The sequence below is a fragment of the Leopardus geoffroyi genome, chromosome D1 (genome assembly GCF_018350155.1).
Source record: "Leopardus geoffroyi isolate Oge1 chromosome D1, O.geoffroyi_Oge1_pat1.0, whole genome shotgun sequence".
Lineage (NCBI taxonomy): Eukaryota > Metazoa > Chordata > Mammalia > Carnivora > Felidae > Leopardus > Leopardus geoffroyi.
This window is the reverse complement of record NC_059329.1, coordinates 63,693,686-63,717,978: the sequence shown is the minus strand read 5'-3', so window position 1 is coordinate 63,717,978 and position 24,293 is coordinate 63,693,686. Positions and strand designations below refer to the sequence as shown.

The 24,293-nt window shown below is 52.2% G+C and overlaps 1 protein-coding gene across 1 annotated transcript in view; it reads left to right on the top strand.

Annotated features, from left to right (window-relative positions):
- DCHS1 (dachsous cadherin-related 1) overlaps positions 1–24,293 on the top strand; it is a 34,050-nt gene that overhangs the window by 5,271 nt on the left and 4,486 nt on the right. Inside the window, exons 2-17 of the mRNA XM_045484337.1 lie at positions 7,841–9,751; positions 15,475–15,663; positions 15,760–15,991; positions 16,131–16,367; positions 16,653–17,678; positions 17,887–18,080; positions 18,327–18,423; positions 18,525–18,682; positions 18,882–19,746; positions 19,839–20,078; positions 20,170–20,295; positions 20,924–21,133; positions 22,404–23,282; positions 23,409–23,522; positions 23,690–23,901; positions 23,990–24,144. Coding sequence (XP_045340293.1) covers positions 7,961–9,751; positions 15,475–15,663; positions 15,760–15,991; positions 16,131–16,367; positions 16,653–17,678; positions 17,887–18,080; positions 18,327–18,423; positions 18,525–18,682; positions 18,882–19,746; positions 19,839–20,078; positions 20,170–20,295; positions 20,924–21,133; positions 22,404–23,282; positions 23,409–23,522; positions 23,690–23,901; positions 23,990–24,144 — 6,725 coding nt within the window. The 5' untranslated portion in view covers positions 7,841–7,960. The remainder of the gene's footprint in view (positions 1–7,840; positions 9,752–15,474; positions 15,664–15,759; positions 15,992–16,130; positions 16,368–16,652; positions 17,679–17,886; positions 18,081–18,326; positions 18,424–18,524; positions 18,683–18,881; positions 19,747–19,838; positions 20,079–20,169; positions 20,296–20,923; positions 21,134–22,403; positions 23,283–23,408; positions 23,523–23,689; positions 23,902–23,989; positions 24,145–24,293) is intronic.

Here is a 24,293-nt window from a genome sequence, read left to right as displayed (position 1 = left end):
TAGGCTGCTCCTCCCTCCACCACCCCTCACACACACCCACTGTGGGTCCTCCCAAATCCTGGCACCCTTGGCCCTGCCCCTCCCCATATCAGGTGCCCAGACACCTGTGTGTGCCCTCTTCCTCTTCCCTATCCTTCCTGTGGTAACAGAAGCAACTGGACTGTCTGATGCCCTGAGACCTGCAAGCAAAAGCCCCTCCCAGGAGTTCATGCTGCTGGATCCTATCTTCTTCCTGGCTTCCCTCTGCCTGCCCCTTACTTCAGCTCTACGGTCCATGTTTCCTCGGTAACCCTCTGACTCCCAGGCATTTTCAACTAGTGACACTTGGGAGGGACTACTACTTAGTTCCTATGTCCACTGGTGAGAGGGTACCTCCTCCCACTGGTCTGCTTGGAACGCCCAAGCCTGGGTCAGGATGCCCCTCTGTGTTCACTTGGCACACTAGAATGTCCTTGTTTATGTTTGTCTCTCTAGGCTGCTCATGGAAGGAGCTAGACTGCATCTCCCATTTGGTTGGTGAGGAAGGAGGAGGGGAAGAAGGAAAGGGAGGAAAGGAGAGGGTGTACGTGTGTGTTGGTTCTGACAGTGCTTCCGGGGGGGATGTGACGGCTGTGAAGTTATTCCTTGTGGATGTGTGTTGCTGAGGACTGTGTCCTTTGTGGGCTGAGTAGAGCTGACCTTCCAGCCCCACCATTTACCACCTTAGCTTCTCTGAGCTCCCCTTTCCTCAGGTGAAAATGGAGGCAACATTCAGAGAGTTGCTTGAGAATTCAGAAAGAAAACAACTGGTAAGTGTTGAACAGTTAACTTAGTTTACTTCCAACATCTCAGTTCTTCTACTGTGTTCCCCTGACCCTCAACCTCTCACTTCCCTAAACTTGTTCTTTCCTCTTGACATCTCTGGGTTGCTGCTACGTTTTCACCTTCTTTTCTTGCTCCAGCCTCACTGGCCTCCTCTGCAACCCAGACTATCAGGGTCATCCCTTGCTGCCCATCACCACCAGCCCTTGCCCTCTCACCCTGCCATGCCTGTCCCAGATCATGTCTCCCTACCCGTGGACACCATGAAGGCAGGGACTCTGTCTGTCCAAGTCACTGCTGTATCTCTACTGCTTAGGATGATGGTTGGCCCGTTGTAGGTCTTCAATAGATATTTGTTGAATAAATCTATTAATGAATCATTTCACATGCATGCCCTGGGCCAGCTTCTCCCCATTTTTTGTCTCCTAGAGACCTCCAAGCATCCTCTGGCCCCTTCTCCTGTCTCACCACCTGACTCCATGCCCACCTGACCCTCTACTTGAACTGGCATTTCCTCATCACAGATCTCCCCCTCTAACCCACCTTGTGCACACTGTCAGAATTATTCTCTTATAGCAGAATTCTGCTTGTTCTCCTTCCCTGTTGTGTTGCCTCGCCCTTCATCAGAGCATTCCAAGCCTTCCAGTAGAGAAGCAATATAAGGTAACGAAGCACTAACTTTGGAGTCCATCAGAGCTGTGTTCCACATCTCTCTGCCACCCACTCTGACCCTCAGTTTCCTCATCTGTGAAATAACACTTATCCCAGAGTTGTTGTGTGTGTCTGGCACACAAGAGCAGCTGATATTTATTCAGCCTTCACTGTATGCCAGACGATGTGCTAAGTTTTTGGTAACATTCTTTCATTTAACTCTTGTGTCAACCATATAAAATGGACACTTTAATCCCCTCATTACCAAGGAGGAAACTAAGAAAGGTTGAACAATTCACCCAGGACTACACTGTAAGTGGCAGAGTCAGAATTTGCACTGAAGCCTGTCTCACAGCACAGCCTATCTTCTTAATTATGCTTGGGCACTTACAAAACACATACTGTGTGCCAGACACTGTTCTAACAGCAAACACAGTGTAGGAAGTGCTATTATTGTCTCTACTTTATAAATGAAGAACTGGAAGCTCAGAGAAGTTGAGTGGCTTTCCCAGGGTCACAAAGCTAGTAAGTGTGAAGCTGGGCAAAAAACATTTGGTTTGGCCCCGGAGTCCACGTTTTCACCACTATCCTGTCCTGCCCTACTGTGATATATTGCCTCCCTATCATAGAAGTGCAGTGTGTATTGATGAATCAATCTATGCTGTGTTGTTGAGTTGTTTAGTTGATTTATTCTTTATCATTTCCCACTGCAGGAGGCTTGCACCCTTCAGACTCTCCTGAAACTATTCTCTCCAGATCTCTAGTGAATTCCTTACTGATAAAATCAATGGCCACTTCTCAGCCCTCGTCTTGCATGAAGTCTCAGCAGCCCTGGACACTATTGATCCCTCCCTTCTTGTTGAAATATTTCCTCCCTTAACTTCTGTGATACTGCCTCCTCTTCTTCTTCTCTGAGAAGAATAAAGGTCTCCTCAGTCTGCCCCTTAAATATGACTACTCCTCAGGGTTCTATGCTAGACCCTCTTCTTCCTCTGCACATCCTAGCTGATGGGTCTCCAAGCCCATGGTTGTCACCTACCCCTGATTTGTCCAAATCCCTGTCTCCAACCCAGACCTCTCTCCTCCAGACCTGCAAATCCAATTGTGTCTGGGACATCACCATGTGGGGATCCCAATGGGCACCTGAAAAATGGCTTCTCCTCGGTGGTATCCTAATGGCACCACTTTAGTAACCAAGCCAGAACCCTGGGATCAGTCTAGACCCTTCCATTCCCTCACCCTTCCTGACGCATCAGTGGCCAAGTTTTAACCAACTTCACCTCCATTATCTGTGTCTTCTGCTACTGACCTGGGCTGTCACAGACACCTCATACCTGGTCTCTCTCCTCCCATATGTTCTCTTCTTCAGGCCTCCATTGTCTTGCTAGCACTCCCTCCCTTCAGCTCCCCTGCCATTTCTTCCTTTCTTCATCCTTCCCTTCTCTCTGCATCCTAGGCAGCATAGAGTGCATAGTCTTGGGATCAAATTGGGGCTGTGTTAACTCAGAAAAGTTGTTTCACACTGAGGAAGGCAGGACACCTTCCTCACAGGGTTGTTATGATTAAATGGGGGTATGTCTGTGAACTACCTGGCATAGAGCCCAGCACACCATTAAAGTTCAGAAAAGGGACTTTTCCTCTGCTTGTATCTGTCCCCAGCCTCTCTGAAGTGGCTCCCAGGAACCAGTCCTCAGGAGGAACACAACCCTCCCATGAGTTTTCTCAGGGATATCCTGGAAAGCCAGTTTGTCAGCCTTCTCCTTCCTCCCTTCCTCACCCTCCTCTCCTCTCTGCCCTCCAACACAGCTCTGTCTCCCACCTCTATTTACCTCCCCCACCTCTCCAGGCTAGCTGTGTCCACTCTGACTTAGCTCCCCCCTCTGTAGTAACTGCACTCGCCCTCTCCTTTGCCCTTTGCCACATGTGCTCTCTCCTTTGTCACACTGGCTTACTTTCTCTCAGTCTTGCCCCAGTCATCCCCACCAGCATTCTCACGTCCCTTCCTCTCCCCGTTATGCCTAGCCCTCCCTTTGCTCACCAAGGTTACTCTCTTCCTCCATGATTTCTACGCCAATCTGCCTTTCTAGTCCCCCCCTCACTCTGTTGTCTTTCTGGTCCCTGCCCCTCCCTGGCCCTAGGACAGGAAGTTGAGGGAGGAGGCCTGGGCGGTGCCAGCTCCCCCAGCCTGCTTCCCTTCAGTACCTCGGCCACTCCTCTACTTCCTTCTGGAGCACCCCCTTCCTTTATGGTCCCCCTACTCCTCCCCCAACCCACCTCTCTTTCCTCTCCCATGTTCCCCCTGCTCCCAGGTCCTGTAGACACACAGGCTGCGGTGGGGGGAGGATTGACATCACATCGCAGGCCCCAATGAACAGCCTCGCCCCTCCCCCTCCTAATGAGAACCAGCTGTGGTTCCAGAGGCCCAGATGTGGGGCTAGAGAGGGAGAGCGGGATGGAGCCAGAGGACAGAGCAACAGGACCAAGACACTGAGGGCATGCAGCAAGGCAGAACTTGGTGGGAGAGGACAAGTGGACCGATCTGGGGGAAGAAAGAAGACAGGTCTGGGCAGGAGACAGGTGGACTACTGAGGCCAGATCTGGGGGAAGGGACAGGACAGACCTGGAGAAGGAAAGAGACAGGAACAGGGAGGAGGAGCCAGTCCTGGGGAAGAGGCACTGAAAAGCACTGGACAGATGGGGAGATGGTGCTGAGAGGAGAGTTGGAGACAGGATGAGACAGTCTCTGGAGAGAGTCTGGAGTGCGAGTTTGGAACTGGAAGTCCTGGAGCAGGAAGTGATGAGGCACAGTCCAGACAGAGGCCCCAGGGACCTAAAGGTCACAGCTGCAGCCACAGAGCTGACCACGAGTGCCCCGGCAGCATGTGCGAGAGCATGCCTGTGTGTGGGTGGGTCTGCGAGTGTATGGCACGTGCCTGCCGGTGTGTCTGCACACGTGAAAGTGTGTCTGTCTGTGTACCTGGTTGGGATGTGTATGTGAATGTGCCCGTGTGTATACTGTGGGGGGATATCATGCAAACATGCCTGCCCATGTGAGGCTGGTAAGAAAGTGTCTTTCTGTGTGTACAAAAGCAGGCCTGTATGTGTCTTTGTATGCCTGCATGTGTATGTGGGCGGGGGTAGGTTCCATGGGAATGAATATGCGCATCTGTGTGTGTGAAAACATGCTTCTCTGTGAGGGGGGGTGTATCTGCATATGTGCACTGGCTGTGTATATGTCAACGTAGCCCCTGTCCAAATATGTATGAGTGTGTGTTGAACGTGCCTATCTGTATGTGAGTCTGTGTAGCTGGCTGTACATGGGTCTGTGACTGTGAGTATGCACCTTTCTGTGCTCATTGTGAGATTATACTGGGGGTGTTTGCAATGGACAGGAACCCAGGTTATACAGGTTAGGATAAGGGGCAACTGCCTGGGCCTGAATGCCTCTTCTTTCAAGGCTGATGATTCACCTGAGCTTTTATCTCATACCATTCATATATCCTTTCATTCAGAAAACATATTGATCACAAACTATGTACCATGCTCCGTGCTACACACAACGGTGAATAAGATACAATCCTAGCCTCTCACATAGTTGACATCCTGTCTCTGGGTGGGGAGACAGAGAATTATAATACAGTAATAAATACATCGGCCTCACTGTCCATTATCTTCTCTTCCCATCCACCATAACTGCTTTTTCTCCACTGATTGATTAAATAAATACAACCAACTCTTAACCCTTGATCCTTAACCCAGTCTCTAGGCCCAGATCCCTGACCTGGGCCCCTGGGCCAACCCTGTGCACTCACCCTCTCCACTCTCTGAGTCAGACCTATGTTCACTCACTTCCTTGTTCTGAATTCCTCCGACCTATTATCCAATGTGGCAGTTCCATGAGCTCCTCAGACTTGAGTCCCCAAGGAGAGTGCACACAGAGCAGCCCAGAACTCTGAAGCCAGGATTAAGGGATCCATCAGAGATGGTGTTGAGAGGTGCTGAGAAAGCAGCTTCCAGATGCCCGGCTCTGAGCTCCTTGCTTCCATTGCCTCTAATTCTCACAGAATCATCCGGATTAGGAAAATAACTCAAACTTCAGAATCCCTACTGTTTTTATTGCCTCACACAGGTGGGAGGGATGGGGAATGGAAGTGTAAGTGAGAGGTCAGAAACTCCCTTGGGAGGACAGGAAGTCCTAAAGCAGAGCTAATACATAAAAACCTGAGGACACACTTCTGTAGCCACAGGACTGACCTTGGTGCCTCAGGGGCACAGGCTCACATGTGTTTGTGTATGTCATCTGAGTTGGCATGTCTATGGACATGCTGTCTGTGTCAGCACCTGAGTGTGGTGGTGTAGAATTATAAGGCTCTGACCTTGCACTCAGCATTGATTTCCTGCTCAACTATACTGGACAGAGTCCAACTAACACCCTGAAGTTGCTGCCCTCAAGGAGCCTGTAATTCAGGGCTGCTATGCAGTTTATTGCCAGTGTGCACCTAGAGCAGTGAGAGCCCAGAGGCTCTGATGGTACGATGGGCTCTGCAGGTAGGGGGAGAGAGACGTCATAGAAGATTCCACAGAAGACAGGACATTGGAATTGGATCTTGAAGACTGAATAGGAGATGGCCACTTGGAGAGGACTTTTAAAGGATATCACAAGACGAGAGAGCTGTGCATACAGGGCGAAGAGTGGGGATGGCTTTAGTGTTGGGATGCAGGGTGTGGTGGAAGAAAGTAAAGGTAGGGTGCACTGGAGAGGTGGCAGGCTCAGATCAGGAAGCTATATATTAAGGACACTGTACTTTATCTTTTGGGCTAGAGGTTGCCTATGAACTGCCTGAAACTGCAGACACAGTCTGCGTGTATGTGTCTGTGCATTTTTTTTTTTCTGGAGAGGAGCAGCAGTTTTTTGCCGTCAGTAATGGGGAACCCATGGAAGCCTCTCTTCAGGAGTGATTTGATTAAAGCTGCATGGATAGCTCTGGTCGGGTGGAGATGGGTCAAAAGGTCCAAGCCAGGAGGCAGGGGGAGCAGTAAGTAAGGGGCTGCTGTAGGAATCAAAAGGACAGATGACTGTGTTCAGACTAGGTCAGCAGCTGCAAAGCAAGAGGAAAGAGCAGACTTGAGACATGTCTTATTGAGATGGTCAGGTGTTGATGACTAACTAGAAATCAGACTGAAAAAAAGCAAAGAAGCAAGAAGAGCTGCTGAGTGGTTGTACTGTTCACAGGAAGGAGAGTGAAGGAAGAAAATCAGCTTGAGGTGAAGGTTAGGGATACGGTGTTCTGCAGCTCTCTCTGTAGGCCTGGAATCCACAGCCACATACTCTGTATGATCCATTCGGCCAAGTCTCACTGGTTCTTCAAAGGCCCCTTCCTCTGGGCTTCCACAGCACCTCATATGCCATCTGACACAGCACTAGTTACTAGTGTGTCTCCCTATCTAGACTGGGACCTGCCTGGGAACAAGACCATGCTCTTTCTTTCTTCCTTGGGACCAGCACAGTGCCAAGCTTATAGCGGGTTAAGTTAATTCTTGAATATATCACCTACACACTGATCTAATCCATCCTTCACCCTTAAAGCAAGTTAGCTCCCTAAAAACACAATCTGTAGGAAGGAAGGAGGGAGGGAGGGATGAAGAGGATTTTTAGGGTGGTGAAACTACTCTGCATTAATACTATAATGCATGTTGTTATATATGTCCATTATACACATATACATTATACATTTGTCCAAACCTATACAATGCACAACACACGGCTGAGTGTCCGACTCTTAATTTCAGCTCAGGGCATGATCCCAGGGTCATGGGATTGAGCCCTGCATCAGGCTCCAGCCTGCTTAAGATTCTCTGTGTCTCTCACTCTGTGCCTCTCCCCTGCTTGGGCTCTTTCTCTCTCTAAAATAATCAATTGATAAAATAAAATAAAATAAAATAGGAAAGTCTTCAACATATTTAAATGCTGACAGAAGTCTCCAAAAGGTGATGATTGAAGGTGAGTTACCAAAAACACATGGTTATTGAGATATTAGTCCTGAATGAGAAGAAAAATAAGAAAGGATTGCCCATATTTTTAAGTCCAGAGATGAAAGGAAGGGAGTCCAAGGGCATTGAGACCTGGACAATAGGAACAAAACAGTCTGCTGGGGGAGGAGGGTTAGGGTGGGATGGCAAGCTGCCAGGGAAAGACTGGAGCAGGTCCTGAGGAGTTCTGAAACAGGCACTTCTTGGACTCAAGATGGGTGTGCAACAGCACAAATGCCCTACGGCAGGGCTGAACATGCCTCAGTGTTGCTGTGGCTTAGGTCCCAGTCTCCCTGGACCATTGATTCCGTTCCCCACCTCCCCAATCATGACTTTTTTCCTTCTGCTTTTCTCCCAGGTCAGGGAGCCCGAGCTGGAGCCAGGGTCCAAGCTGGACCTGATCCAAAACCTGAGATCAAGCTGGGCCCAGAGCCTGGCCCAGAGCTGGAGCCCAAGTCACAACTGGATCGCCCCTGTCATGCAGAAGGAGCCGGGCATTGCGCCTTCCTGCACTGGCATGCAGAGCTCCAGGCACCTCCCCCTGCTACCACTGCTGCTGCTGCTGCTGCTGGGAGCCAGAGTGTCAGGCGCCTGGGGTCAGGCCGGGAGCTTAGACCTACAGATTGATGAGGAGCAACCGGCAGGCACATTGATTGGGGACATCAGTGCAGGGCTTCCACCAGGCACAGCAGCACCTCCCATGTACTTCATCTCCGCCCAAGAGGGCAGCGGGGTGGGCACAGACCTGGCCATCGATGAACACAGTGGAGTGGTCCGTACAGCCCGTGTCTTGGATCGTGAGCGGCGAGATCGCTACCGATTCACCGCAGTGACTCCTGACGGTGCCACCGTAGAAGTTACTGTGCGAGTGGCTGACATCAATGACCATGCTCCAGCCTTCCCGCAGGCTCGGGCTGCCCTGCAGATACCTGAGCATACAGCTCTTGGCACCCGCTACCCGCTGGAGCCTGCTCGTGATGCAGATGCTGGCCGCCTAGGAACCCAGGGCTATGCACTATCTGGTGATGGGGCTGGAGAGACCTTCCAGCTGGAGACACGTCCTGGTCCAGATGGGGCCCCAGTGCCAGAACTGGTAGTTACTGGGGAGCTGGACCGAGAGAACCGCTCACACTATATGCTGCAACTGGAGGCCTATGATGGCGGTTCACCCCCGAGGAGGGCCCAGGCCCTGCTGGATGTGACACTGCTGGACATCAATGACCATGCCCCAGCTTTCAATCAGAGCCGCTATCACGCTGTGGTGTCTGAGAGCCTAGCCCCTGGAAGTCCTGTCTTGCAGGTGTATGCATCTGATGCCGATGCTGGTGCCAATGGGGCTGTGACTTATGAGATCAACCGGAGGCAGAGCGAGGGTGATGGACCCTTCTCCATTGACGCACACACAGGACTGCTGCGGCTGGAGCGGCCACTGGACTTTGAGCAACGGCGGGTCCATGAACTGGTGGTGCAGGCGCGGGATGGCGGGGCTCACCCTGAGCTGGGCTCAGCCTTTGTGACTGTGCATGTGCGAGATGCCAATGACAATCAGCCCTCCATGACTGTCATCTTCCTGAGTGCAGATGGCTCCCCACGAGTGTCTGAGGCTGCCCCACCTGGCCAGCTCGTTGCTCGCATCTCTGTGTCAGACCCAGATGATGGTGACTTTGCTCATGTCAATGTTTCCCTGGAGGGTGGAGAGGGCCATTTTGCCCTAAGCACTCAGGACAGTGTCATCTACCTGGTGTGCGTAGCTAGGCAGCTGGATCGGGAGGAGAGGGATGCCTATAACTTGCGGGTTACTGCCACAGACTCAGGCTCACCCCCACTGCGGGCCGAGGCTACCTTTGTGCTGCATGTCACTGATGTCAATGATAATGCGCCTACCTTTGACCGTCAGCTCTACCGACCTGAGCCCCTTCCTGAAGTTGCACTGCCTGGCAGCTTTGTGGTGCGAGTGACAGCCCGGGATCCTGATCAGGGCACTAATGGTCAGGTCACCTATAGCCTGGCCCCTGGAGCTCACACCCGCTGGTTCTCCATCGACCCCACATCAGGCATTATTACCACGGCTGCCTCGCTGGACTATGAATTGGAACCTCAGCCACAGCTGATTGTGGTGGCCACAGATGGGGGCTTGCCTCCTCTCGCCTCCTCCGCCACAGTCAGTGTGGCCCTGCAAGATGTGAATGATAACGAGCCCCAGTTCCAGAGGACTTTCTACAATGCCTCACTGCCTGAGGGCACCCAGCCTGGAACCTGTTTCCTGCAGGTGGGTAAGTCCCGCACACAGCGGGATGTTGCTGTGGGCAGGAATGGATGAAAGGGTCACAGGGGACCTCAGAACAGAAACCAAGCCTTGCAGGTGCATCTGTTTATGGTGACTTATGTCAGAGGGTTTGGTCCTATCCTGTGAGCTCCAAAGTCTGTGCAGAGTGTGAGGGCTAACGACAAGATGAGAAAGCAGGGTTTGAGGGCTGGGCCAGGTGAGGCAGTTGAGAGAATTAAGATTGGATCAAGAGAAAAAGTGTCCTGTGGTGTCAAGAGGTGAGAGAAACTCTATCAAATCTCAAAGCTGTTCTGAAAGGCAGAGATGGAGATTCTGTACACCCATGTGGTTCCTGTTCCCCTAAGGGGATGCCAGTACTTATGGAGCCCTTGTCCAGTGCTGTGCTCTGCTGGAAGAAATCCCCATCCCTCTCCCTGGAGCTGAGCCTTGATGAGACATTTGGGCTCAGGCACAAGATAACAAGAAGTATTAATGAGATCCCAATATCCAGAGCAGGAAGGCCTCTCAGAGGAGGAGGTGAGAGCCCTGGACAGACTCTGGAAGCCATAGAGTGCTTGTGAGTCAGGCCTGGAGGAGACAGAGGGGGCATGAAACTAAAGAGGCAGGCCAAGGCCAGATTGCAGAAGTCCTTGGACACCAAGCCGTGAGGTAAGATTAGGACTTTACTTGGAAGGCAAAGGAGGTCACTGAACTTCTTTGAGCCAGAAGAGGGTGTGATCATATTGTGTTTTTTTTTTTTTTTTAATATTTTTTTATTTGTTTTGAGAGAGAGAGATCAGGGAAGGAGAAGAGAGAGAGAGAGAGAGAGGGAGAGGGAGAGAGAGAGAGAGAGAATCCCAAACAGGGATTCCACACTATCAGTGCAGAGCCCGACAGGGGGCTTGAATCTGTGTACCATGAGATCATGACCTGAGCTGAAACCAAGAGTCGATATTTAACTGACTGAGCCACGCAGGCCCCATTGTTTTTGTTTTTTAAAGACTACTTTTTGGGAGCAATTTTAGATCCACAGCAAAATTGAGTTGAGAGCAAAGATTTCAAATATACTCTCTGTCCCCATTCATATACCCTCCCCAACCAGAGTGGTTCATTTGTTACAACTGATGAACGTACACTGACACATTATCACCCCAAATCCCCAAAAATGGTTTACATTAGGGTTCACTCCTGGTGTTGTGCATTGTATAGGTTTGGACAAATGTATAATGTATATGTGTATAATGGACACATATAACAACATGCATTATAGTATTAATGCAGAGTAGTTTCACCACCCTAAAAATCCTCTTCATCCCTCCCTCCCTCCTTCCTTCCTACAGATTGTGTTTTTAGGGAGCTAACTTGCTTTAAGGGTGAAGGATGGATTAGATCAGTGTGTAGGTGATATATTCAAGAATTAACTTAACCCGCTATAAGCTTGGCACTGTGCTGGTCCCAAGGAAGAAAGAAAGAGCACGGTCTTGTTCCCAGGCAGGTCCCAGTCTAGATAGGGAGACACACTAGTAACTAGTGCTGTGTCAGATGGCATATGAGGTGCTGTGGAAGCCCAGAGGAAGGGGCCTTTGAAGAACCAGTGAGACTTGGCCGAATGGATCATACAGAGTATGTGGCTGTGGATTCCAGGCCTACAGAGAGAGCCGCAGAACACTGTGACGTGTTCAGGTGACTGCATTGTTCAGGTTGGCCCCAACTATGCTGGTAAGAGTTGCAGAGAGATGAGACAAAATAGTAGACAGGGACCAGATTGCAAGCTTTGACTTTGTTTTAAAAATCACAGGGGGCCAAAGAGGGGCTGTAAGCAAATCTGGTATGCCTTTTGAAACGATTGCTTTGGCTGCATCATGGAATATGGAGTATGCAAGAGAGGAAACAGGAGGTAGCGAGGCGTCTTAGGAGACTAGTGCTTGAAGTCTTTACATCTCAGAAGTTCACCAGACCCTTGCGCATCTTCTCAGGGCCTAGACTTCAGGCCAGTGCCTAGATCCAGCTGATGCCTTGCCTCTGGCCAGACTCTGGGTATTTGCCTGCCTGCTGCTGTCCAGCTCCCACCCACTCTCCCATGTGTTTACTCTCCCTCTTGGCCTCGGACCAATGGGTGATGACTTCCAAACTTTTTCCTCCTCATTAGTGCCTGAAGCAAGAGGGTAACTCTCCAAGGGGTTTCCTGGAGTTTTTACTATTCATAACTATAGGGAGGTGGGAGTTAAAAATGATCACCGAGTGTTCATACCTGTTCATATCTGAATATTAAGACAAGAAGTCTTAATATTCAATTCACTCAGTATACATTTATCAAATATCTACCATGTGCAAGTCATTGCATTAGGGACACAGAATACAGTCATGAATGAGTCATTCGCCCCGCCCCCTGCTTCATGGAGTTTATAGTCTAGAGTGGAGATTCATGTGCAAAGAAGTAGTTGTACTGCAATAAGTAAACCTCCATGATGGGGTCTTATGTGAGGTAGACAGGCAGTATGAATGCATCCCAAAAGAGGTGAGCCTCAAGCTGAGACTTACAGGATGAGCAGCAGTTGGTGAGGAGACCAGACAGTGGGGAGTGTAGGGCGGTGGTCCAGGCACAAGTGACACACATGCACAGAGCAGTGGGAGAGCCTGACTTGTTCAGAGGCCTACAAGTGGCTCAGTGTCTCTGGAGGTTAAGGTTTGGGATGGGAGACTGGGAGGGAGACTGTGCAGGTAGGCCAGACAGTGAGGAGTCAAGCCAAGCCAAAGGGTTTGAGCACTTTTCTTTGGAGAACATTAAAGATTTTCAAGTGGAAGGGTAATATCATATTTGCTTTCTCAAAAGATGCTTTTGGTAGTCAGTATAGAACAGCGGTTCACAACTGGGCATGATTTTGCCCTCTGGAGGGGACATCAGGCTATGTCTACAGACATTTCATTCTGACACATGAATGTCACAAGTGGTGTGATGCTACTGACATCTAGCGCACAGAGGCCAGGGATGCTGTCAAACATCCTGTAATGCACAGGACAGCACACAACAAAGGATTATCTGATCCAAAATGCCAGTTGTGCCAAGGATGAGAAGTCCTGGTGTAGAAGATGGATTGGAGGCTCAGGCACCTATGAGAAGGGAATCACAATAGTCCAGGGGAGAGATGGCTCAGGCCTAAATCAGGACAGTGATAATGATGACGGAGAGGAATAGACAAATAGGAGAGATAATGAGGATTTACTTAGTCCCTAGTTGATTGATATACCAGGAGAGAAAAAGGGAAAAACAGATTTCTGGCTTGAACAACTGCCTGGATGGAAGAGTCATTAGAGAGGGGTTGGAATGATCATGAGTTTAGTTTTAGACACATTGGATTTAAGGTGCCACTTGGGACATCCAAGTGGAGATATTGAGCAGGCATCGATGTGCAGGTTTGGAGCTCAGAAGAGTGGTCCAGGTCAAAGTGCAGATGATGGTCAAAGCCACAGAAAATGGAAGAGAAGGTCCTGAGGGAGCATGAGTGAGAAGGCCAGGGAGAGATCCCAGGGAGCAAATGTGTGAGAACAGTCAGGGAAAGGGGAGGCGGAGGAGTCTGTGGAGGGGGAGGCAGCAGAAGGAGAAATGGGAGACACCTGGGAGGGAGGTCAGGGTGGGGTGGATGCAGTAAGTTTGTGGTCTGGTAGGAACTTCAGAAAATTCACAGATAAGGGTGTTTACTTCCTCCTTGAAGTAGTGCATTCGATGAGAGCTAAGGGCGGGTGGGGATTAAAGGAGAGCTAAGTGGGAGAGGGGGCTGACCAAGGTTGGGCTGGGACGCAGGGCTGAGCGCCTGCTGAGAAGAGAAACTGCATTTGCAGTGGAGCCTCTGAGCTGGAGCTGCACAGGCTGGGAAATTCACTTCTGCCTTGGTCATTTCCAGTCAGTGGCCTGTATGCCTTTTGGGGTCACTTCCTGACAACTTCCCCTGACCACTATTTATTGCTTTCTTCCTGCAGGGAGTCAGAGGGCAAAGGTCTTTAACAGCTTCTGGAGATGATGCAGCAGCTGTGCTGCAGCCCGCCTGGATTGATGCAGGGGGATGTTTGTCTCCTGGGATATCTGGGCCCACAGCCACAGTAAAGAGTTAGAGCAGGAGCTGTTTTCCAGGGTTCAGCCATGGCAGGGTCTCTCCGGAGGGTAAACAGTGCCACAAATCACTTCTGTCAAGGGCCTGGGCAACAATCAGAAGTCCTTGGCTAGCCTCCTTTCTGAGGAGCATTTTCTGGCTACGAAAAGGGAACTCTCAAGCTTCCTCTTACAGCATACCGTGACCCTAAGACCCTTGTACACACAGAGAATACTTTGTCACAGGCTACAGCAGTCAACACCAGCTAACACACTGTTGGGGGTCTAATGTGCACCCAATGTATAAAACTTAGTTTGAAGGAGGTTTTTGTTGTAAAGGCAATCAGAATATCTGTTTGCTCATTCAACAAATATATAGAGAGTACATACTGTGTGCCTGGCCCTGTCCTAGGCTCAGAGGCTTTTGGAATGGTGTCTCCTGCTGCTCTGCTTCTGAAATGTTCAGAGGCTCCTGACATTGGTGTCCAATAGTTTACCTTTTCCTGAGCCAGTCTAGGAGATGCCCAAGAATTAACCAGGAAAGCCTTCCCCTACTTCTTGGTTTTGTGGAGCCTCCTGGACATAATGCCCTTGATGCCCCATGGACTTGCAATTCTCCCTCTCTCACTTCCAACAAGGTTGGCTTGAGAGGCAGTGGATCCCACAGGTGCGTGAGCCACATCCATAAATCCACAGAGCAGACCCCGATCCCTCCAGCGATTAGATTCCAGTATCAATCAAACCCTGCTCTGGAATGGCCAAACTCCAGAAAATGCAGGGCTAGAACATCAGTCCCAGTAGGTGCATCAGTCAGCTAGTTCTCTGCTCAGAGTGATTATGAGACTTGGTGACAGTTATTAACTCCCTGTGACCCACCTGGAATTTGCAGTCATAGCCCAAGCACTCTCCTTTGTCAGTGCACTTAGACCTCATCGTTTGCAGATTCTGCATTTGTGAATTTGCAGACTCTCTAAAATTTATTTCTAACCCCCAAAACAATACTTATGGAGCTTTTGCAGACATTTCTGGACATGTGCAGAATGATGAAAAATTCAAGTGGCCTGATGTGCACATTCCAAGCAATGCTCTGCCTTCATATTTCAGCTCATACTGTAAACAAGGGTCCTTTTTGTGGTCTATTTGGTGCCACATTTTTTGCATTTTTGTCCTCTTTGTTTGGTGATTTTGCTGTTTAAAATGGTCCCCAAGTGTAGTGCTGAAGTGCTGTCTGGTGTTCCTAAGCACAGGAGGGCTGTGATGTGCCTTATGAAGAAAATTAGTATGTTAGATAAGCTTCATTCAGATATGATTTATAGTGCCATTGGCCATGAATTCAGTGTTAATGAATCAACAAAATATATTACATAGGTGTCTTTAAACAAAAACATGCATAAAACAAGGCTATGTATTGACCAGCTGACAAAAATGTTGTGATCAGAGGCTCACAGGAACCTAAATGAGTTGGTGAGGTTTGAGATGTAGTTGGGTTTTGGCCCATGTCCTATTAGTCCCCTGTATGTGTCCACCATCCAAAGACCCTGGCTCCCAGTTGGCCCAGGGCCTGCTTCTTCTAATTGCCACTTAACTCTGGCTCTTCTGGTCAACAAGATGGACATCACTCACCCCAGCCTCTCCCCAGGTGACAGCCACAGATGCAGACAGTGGCCCATTTGGCCTCCTCTCCTATTCCTTGGGTGCTGGACTTGGGGCCTCAGGGTCTCCCCCGTTCCGCATTGATGCCCAGAGTGGTGATGTGTGCACGACCCGGATCCTAGACCGAGATCAGGGGCCCTCGAGCTTCGACTTCACAGTGACAGCTGTGGATGGGGTGAGTGGGCAGACCATGGGTAGGCTGGGTGTTGGAATAGGGCATTCACCAGAGCCAGACAAGGTCCACCTGACTTATGGCTGCATGTCTCCCTAGGGAGGCCTCAAGTCCATGGTATACGTGAAGGTGTTTGTGTCAGACGAGAATGACAACCCACCTCAGTTTTATCCACGGGAGTATGCTGCCAGTCTGAGTGCCCAGAGTACACCAGGCACAGCTGTGCTGAGGGTGCGTGCCCATGACCCTGATCAGGGGCCCCATGGGCGACTCTCCTACTACATCCTGGCTGGCAATAACCCCCCACTCTTTGCCTTGGACGAGCACTCAGGTGAGGATCCTCCCATTCCCAGGCCTTGCCCCCGGACCCCTCTCCCCACCTGCTTACATGAAGTATTGCCCCCTCTCCCATAACCTTTTTACTTCTATTCTGTTTCCTTATACGTCAGTGCTTCTATCCCTTCTCCCAGGGCTGTTGACAGTAGCCTGGCCCTTGGCCAGACGGGCCAACTCTGTGGTGCAGCTGGAGATTGGGGCCCAGGATGGAGGTGGCCTGCAGGCAGAGCCCAGTGCCCGAGTCAACATCAGCATTGTGCCTGGAACCCCTGTACCACCTGTATTTGAGCAACTACAGTATGTCTTTTCCGTGCCAGAGGATGTGGCGCCAGGCACCAGTGTCGGCGTAGTCCAGGCACGCAACCCACCAGGTATCATTTATCATTATACCCATTTGGTGCTGTACCCAGACACACCAACATAACCCATCTCAAAGTACCCTAGAGTATCACAGCACAGATAACACACAGGTTACAACCCCAGCACCTCCCTGGGCACAGTGCAGGCCCTCTGCTTCATCCCCACGCACATGAATGTCCCAGTAGTTTGAAAGACACAGGTGTGGACAGTGCTTCTCCCTCCTTGGGATCAGAGTCTGGGCCCCAACTCGTTAGATGCGTCCCATCTCTTTCCTGACTCCTCTCTCCTCTCCTCAGGTCGCTTGGGGTCTGTGACCCTTGCCTTATCAGGTGGGGATCCCCGAGGACTCTTCTCTTTAGATGGGGCCTCGGGGCTGTTACAAACACTTCGCCCTCTGGACCGGGAGCTGCTGGGACCGGTGCTGGAGCTGGAGGTGCGGGCAGGCAGTGGAGTGCCCCCAGCTTTTTCAATGGCTCGGGTGCGTGTGCTGCTGGATGATGTGAATGACAACTCCCCTGCCTTCCCTGCACCTGAAGACACAGTGTTGCTGCCACCAAGCACTGCCCCAGGGACCCCCATCTATACACTTCGGGCTCTGGACCCTGATGCAGGCGTTAACGGTCGAGTCACCTTTACCCTGCTAGCTGGGGGTGGTGGGGCCTTCACTGTGGACCCCACGACAGGCCATGTACGGCTTATGAGACCTCTGGGGCCTCCAGGGGGGCCAGCGCATGAGCTGGAGCTGGAGGCCCGGGATGGAGGCTCCCCACCCCGCACCAGCCACTTCCGACTACGGGTAGTGGTACAAGACTCGGCGACCCGTGGGCTGGCTCCTCATTTTGACAGCCCCATCTACCGTGTGGACCTGCCCTCAGGCACCACCCCTGGAACTCAGGTCCTGCAAGTGCAAGCTCAAGCACCAGATGGGGGCCCCATCACTTATCACCTTGCAGCAGATGGGCCAAGTAGCCCCTTTGGCCTGGAACCACAGAGTGGTTGGCTATGGGTGCGAGCAGCACTGGACCGTGAGGCCCAGGAGTTGTACACACTGAAGGTAATGGCAGTGTCTGGGTCCAAAGCTGAGTTGGGGCAGCAGACAGGCACAGCCACCGTGAGGGTCAGCATCCTCAACCAGAATGACCACAGTCCCCGCTTGTCTGAGGAGCCCACCTTCCTGGCTGTGGCTGAGAACCAGCCCCCAGGGACCAGCGTGGGCCGGGTCTTTGCCACTGACCGAGACTCAGGACCCAACGGACGTCTGACCTACAGCCTGCGACAGCTGTCAGAAGACAGCAAGGCCTTCCGCATCCACCCCCAGACTGGTGAGCACTGGGGCCCAAATTCTGAGATCTCATAGCCTCATCCTCAGACTGGTGAATACCCAGACAGAATTCCCAGACCCCTGCCAAGAGGACCAGGACTCAGCCTGGACTTTCACCCTGGCATTCCCTCCCACACTCCCTAAACCCCAGCTTCTCAGCTGCAGGCCTCAGGCTGTGCCCATACATGACCCTTATCCTGCACTCCCAGGAGAAATGACCACACTCCAAACCCTGGACCGAGAGCGGCAGAGCAGCTACCAGCTCCTGGTGCAGGTGCAGGATGGGGGGAACCCACCCCGTAGTACCACAGGCACCGTGCACATCGCAGTGCTCGACCTCAACGACAACAGCCCTACCTTCCTGCAGGCTTCAGGGGCTGCTGGCGGCGGCCTCCCTATACAGGTATGTGAAGTGGCAGGACCCTGCCCTGAAGAAGTGTGAGAGGCAATGGGGTGGGGGGTCATCTCCCCACAGAGCTGTAGGTGTAGATCAGAGAGACTGGCTCTTGGAACAGGTGTGAGAGCAGAAAAGGGGCTCTGCCTGCATTCAGGTGAGGGGGACTTGACTCTGAGATGTCTCAGGTGAGGGAAACTTGACTCAAGAACACAAGGAAGGACACAGCTGTAGGTGAACTGTGTGTCCCCACAGGTACCAGATCGAGTGCCTCCAGGAACACTGGTGACGACTCTGCAGGCCAAAGATCCAGACGAGGGGGAGAATGGCACCATCCTGTACACACTAACTGGTATGGTGGGGGAGACGTGGAGAGAAGGGAGTTGGTGGGTGATGGCATGACCTCCCCAGCTCTGGGACTCATGCCCTCACCCTTCGTATACCTGTCCCCAGGTCCTGGCTCAGAGCTCTTCTCTCTGCACCCTCACTTGGGGGAGCTGCTCACTGCTGCACCCCTGATCCGAGCAGAGCGGCCGCACTATGTGCTGACTTTGAGCGCTCACGACCAAGGCAGCCCCCCTAGGAGCTCCAGCCTCCAGCTGCTGGTGCAAGTAAGGCTGCTCTTCCTTAAATCTGTTTACTTCTCCTTGGCCACCACTATGAGCTCCCTCCAAGAGCCACGCTTTCATGGAGTCCTTGTGCCCTCTAGTCAGTCTACTCCTACTGCCCTACCAGCTACCCAGCAGGCCAGCCCAGACCCCTTTAACTTGGCTCCCCTTGATTCTGTCCTTCCTCCTCTGTCCACAACAGGTGCTTCCATCAGTTCGCTCGGCTGAGCCCCCACCGGATCCCTCAGAGCCAGACCCAGCGGCTCCGGTGCCCGTCGTGCTGACGGTGACAGCAGCGGAGGGGATGCAGCCCGGATCCCTGTTGGGTTCCGTGGCGTCGCCAGAGCTGGCGGGGGTGGGCGCACTCACCTACACTCTGGTGGGCGGCGCCGACCCGGAGGGCACCTTCGCGCTGGACGCGGCCTCAGGGCGCTTGTACTTGGCCCGGCCCCTGGACTTTGAGGCAGGCCCGGCGTGGCGCGCTCTCACTGTGCGCGCTGAGGGCCCGGGAGGCGCGGGCGCGCGGCTGCTGCGCGTGCAGGTGCGCGTGCAGGACGAGAACGAGCACGCGCCAGCCTTTGCGCGCGACCCGCTGGCTCTGGCGCTGCCGGAGAACCCGGATCCTGGCGCGGCGCTGTACACCTTCCGCGCCTCGGACGCCGACGGCCCGGGCCCTAACAGCGATGTTCGCTACCGTCTGCTGCGCCAGGAGCCGCCCGTGCCTGCGCTGCGCTTGGACGCGCGCACCGGGGCGCTCAGCGCACCGCGAGGCTTGGACCGGGAGACCACACCTGCCCTGCTGCTGCTCGTGGAAGCCACCGACAGGCCCGCCAACGCCAGCCGCCGCCGCGCAGCGCGCGTTTCTGCGCGCGTCTTTGTCACAGATGAGAATGACAACGCGCCGGTGTTCGCCTCCCCTTCACGTGTGCGCATCCCCGAGGATCAGCCGCCCGGCCCCGCGGCGCTGCACGTGGTAGCGCGGGACCCGGACCTGGGCGAGGCCGCACGCGTGTCCTATCGCCTGGCAGCTGGTGGGGACGGCTACTTCCGGCTACATTCCAGCACCGGTGAGTTGGGCGCAGAGATTGGGACGAGGGAGGGTGCTGATTTGGAGGGAATGTTGAGGTTTGCTTCCAACCTGCCCTACCCGCTCACCTAGGAGCGCTGTCGGTGGTGCGGTCTCTGGACCGCGAACAGCGAGCTGAGCACGTACTGACGGTGGTGGCCTCCGACCACGGCTCCCCTCCGCGCTCAGCCACGCAGCTCCTGACTGTCAGTGTTGCTGACGTCAACGACGAGGCACCCGCTTTCCAGCAGCAAGAGTACAGCGTCCTCTTGCGTGAGAACAGCCCGCCTGGCACTTCTCTGCTCACTCTGCGGGCGACCGACCCAGACCTGGGTAAGACCTGAGGGGATGAGTGGAGAGAGGTACATCTGGAAGGAAAAGGTGTATTTACCCTCTGACCCCCCTCCTTGCTGCCCTTCTTCAGGGGCCAATGGGCAAGTGACTTATGGAGGCATCTCTGGTGAAAGCTTCTCCCTGGACCCAGAGACTGGAATTCTCACAACTCTTCGGGCCCTGGACCGGGAAGAACAGGAGGAGATCAACTTAACAGGTACACACTGACAGGACCCCAAAAGCCTGAGGTGTTATAAACAGCCAGTGTTACATGGGTAGATGCCCCAAAGTATCTTCTAGAAGCTTCCACCTATTACAGCACAGCTTGTTATATTTTTGGATCATCTTGTGGCAGATTGCGAGGTGATCTGACTACTAGACTGTCCCCATTGTCATCACACGAAGTCTCAAATACATAATGTCACAGCTGTGCTCTTTAGGATTCCCTCAGATTGTACTGTGGCCATTTAACAGAGAAACCTATTGATTGTACCAGAGAGGTTAGGTGACTTGTGCAAGCTAACACAGCTTGGAAGTGGTAGAACTGGGACTTGAACCCACGTTTTTGATATCTCACTTAGTGCCTTTTCTGTCACACTACTACCCATCCAAGATACATCTTGCATACACTAAGTTTGGGAGATTAGAAGGAAAAAAACATCTTCTGACTTGTATATTTATGTGTACATGTATATGTGTAGGCACCCATGTGCTTGCAGAGTGTGGAGAGATGGACATTTTCTGGCTCATATATACACCTGGTGAACATGTGTGAACGATGTGTGGTATGGGTTTCTCCATGGGATGGGAGCAGGCTAGATCTCATTGATTTTGCTTCCCCACAGTGTATGCCCGAGACAGGGGCTCGCCTCCACTCTTGACCCATGTCACAGTGCGGGTGGCCGTGGAGGATGAGAATGACCATGCCCCAACCTTTGGGAGTGCCCACCTCTCCCTGGAGGTGCCCGAGGGCCAGGACCCCCAGACCCTTACTGTGCTGCGGGCCTCTGACCCAGATGTGGGAGCCAACGGGCAGCTGCAGTACCGCATCCTGGGTGAGAACTGTCCCACACCCACACATCCAGCACCCACTTGCCCAGTTCTACTCCTTGTTGGCTTATGTCAGCCACAGTGTGTCTGGGTTTCCTTTCCCTTCTCTTTGTCTCCTACTTTTTCATTCATGTATATATGTGTTTCTGAGTGTCTCTTTCTATGCCTCTTCAGTTCTTTATCTCTCTTTGTGTCTCTGTCTTTATTTTCCTGTTTCTTTTTTTTTCTTGTCTCTGTAGAGCACTTGTTCTCAAAATTTTTCCTTTCAGTAACTCTTAATATTCTTAGTTTTTGAGAATTCTAAGCATTTTTGTTTGTGTGATATCAATATTTATTGATATAATAATGTGATACATTATTATACATATATATGAATACATACATAAATACATATTTATAATAAACACGTTACATACTTATTATACTAGACATTAAAGCTAAGAACCATTTTTTATTATTTTTTTAAAGTTTATTTATTTTGAGAGAGAGAGAGAGAGAGAGAGAGAGGGAGAGCACGCGCACAGGGGAGGGGCAGAGAGAGAAGGAGAGACAGAATCCCAAGCAGACTCTGCACTGTGAGCACAGAGGCTGATGCGGGGCTCAAATTCACAAACTGTGAGATCATGACCTGAGCCAAAATCAAGAATCAGATGCTTACCTGACTGAGCCACCCAGGCGCCCCATTTTTTGTTTTTTATTTTTTTTTTGAGAAAAATTTTAAAATGTTATTGTAAAACAAGCCAGTGAAGTACTGCTTGCCATATTTCTGCATAAGTACAAAGAAGTATTAGAGGTTCAAATAATTTACTGGACAGCAATGAGACTGCAAAGATTATAGCAGGTGTAACTAAAGGTAAGCCAGCAAAAACCGAATTGAGTCTCTGAAAACATGTTTATGTTCTAAACTTTTTGCCTATACTCTAGAAGATGTAAGAATCATAAGCACACATTCCATTAACTATCCAAGTGATGTCATCACATGTCATGTAGTATTTGGATTCCGCTGTACACTTGTGAAATACTAAGAATTTAAAAGGCATATAATGTCTTAGTATTGATATGAAAGTAGTTTGATCTTATATATTCCCTGGAAGGAGTCTCCAAACACACTCTGAGAAGGGTTGCTTTAGCATATCTTCCTTTATCTTCTGTGGTTCTTTGCTCTGCCTTTCTCCCAGTTTCTCTCCCCACCACTCTGTCCTATTTGCTGTTGCCTGTAAATCACCCCCATTCCCATGGACTCACACGTTTATATGCACATGTACTTCTCTGCAGATGGGGACCCATCAGGAGCCTTCATCCTAGACCTAGCTTCTGGGGAATTTGGCACCATGAGGCCACTAGACCGAGAGGTGGAGCCAGCATTCCAGCTGCAGATAGAGGCCCGGGATGGAGGCCAGCCAGCTCTCAGTGCCACTCTACTTGTGACAGTGACCGTGCTGGATGCCAATGATCATGCTCCAGCCTTCCCTGTGCCTGCCTACTCTGTGGAGGTGCCTGAGGATGCACCTGCAGGGACCCTGTTGCTGCAGCTACAGGCTCATGACCCTGATGCTGGGGCCAATGGCCGTGTGACCTACTACCTGGGTACAGGTGCAGCAGGAGCCTTCCTGCTGGAGCCCAGCTCTGGGGAATTGCGCACAGCCACAGTTCTAGACAGAGAACAGTGTCCCAGCTATGCCTTTTCTGTGAGTGCAGTGGATGGTGCAGCAGCTGGGCCCCTGAGCACCACGGTACCTGTCACCATCACAGTCCGTGATGTCAATGACCACGCACCCACCTTCCCCACCAGTCCCCTAAGGCTGCGTCTGCCCCGCCCAGGCCCCAGCCTCAGCACCCCAACCCTGCCTCTGGCCACTCTGCGAGCTGAAGACCGTGACGCTGGTGCTAATGCCTCCATCCTGTACCGGCTGGCAGGCACACCACCGCCTGGCACCACTGTGGACTCTTACACCGGTGAAATACGTGTGGCCCGCTCCCCTGTAGCCCTGGGTCCCCGGGATCGTGTCCTCTTCATCGTGGCCACCGACCTTGGCCGTCCAGCTCGCTCTGCCACTGGTGTGGTCATTGTTGGGCTGCAGGGGGAGTCTGAGCGTGGACCCCGCTTCCCTCGGGCTAGTAGTGAAGCCATGCTCCGTGAGAATGCACCCCCAGGTGGGTCCCCAATAATGTCTCCCAGATTTGTATCCCTGGATGAGCTGGGGTTACTTACTAAAAATGTCTCCTAGTGGAGACATTAGTCTGGCGCTCACTGTCCAACCAATACCATCATCTCCGCAGGGACTCCCATTGTCTCCCCCAAGGCTGTCCATGCAGGGGGCTCAAATGGACCAATCACCTACAGCATTCTCAGTGGGAATGAGAGAGGGACTTTCTCCATCCAGCCTAGTACAGGTAAGGGGCAGGAGCAGGGGCTCTGTGAGGGAACAGGCTCCTGGGGAAGCTTCCTGGGCCTGAGAAAGCTCTGGTTGTGGAGGGGCTACCCTTGAAGAAGGGCCTCAGCAAGGCAGGCTCCAGGGCAAGCAAGAGCTATCCGTGATGCTTTCTGCCGCCCCCCACAGGAGCCATCACAGTTCGCTCAGCAGAGGGGCTGGACTTCGAGGCAAGCCCACGACTGCGACTGGTCCTGCAAGCAGAGAGCGGGGGAGCCTTTGCCTTTTCTGTGCTGACCCTAACCCTGCAAGACACCAATGACAATGCTCCCCGCTTCCTGCGGCCCCACTACGTGGCCTTCCTGCCTGAGTCCAGGCCCCTGGAGGGACCCTTGCTGCAGGTGTGGGGTGTGATGGGAAGATGGGGGGCAGGGCTGGCCGGACATGTCTGTGGCCAGCTCAGTGCCAGCAGCCTCCTCCTCCCACCAGGTGGAGGCAGATGACCTGGACCAAGGCCCCAGTGGACAGATCTCTTATAGTCTGGCCGCATCCCAGCCAGCACGGGGATTGTTCCATGTAGACCCAGCCACGGGCACTATTACTACCACAGCCATCCTGGACCGTGAGATATGGGCTGAAACACGGTAAAGGCTGGCTCTGTAGACTCCTGACACCCCATCCTGTGTCCATCCAGTTTCAAGCCCTGCCCTGTCCCCCCCTCAACTCCTAGGCCACATCCTGAGTCCCCCAGACCTCTAGCCTGTCGGGTGTCCTCTTAGCCCTGCCCATGGTT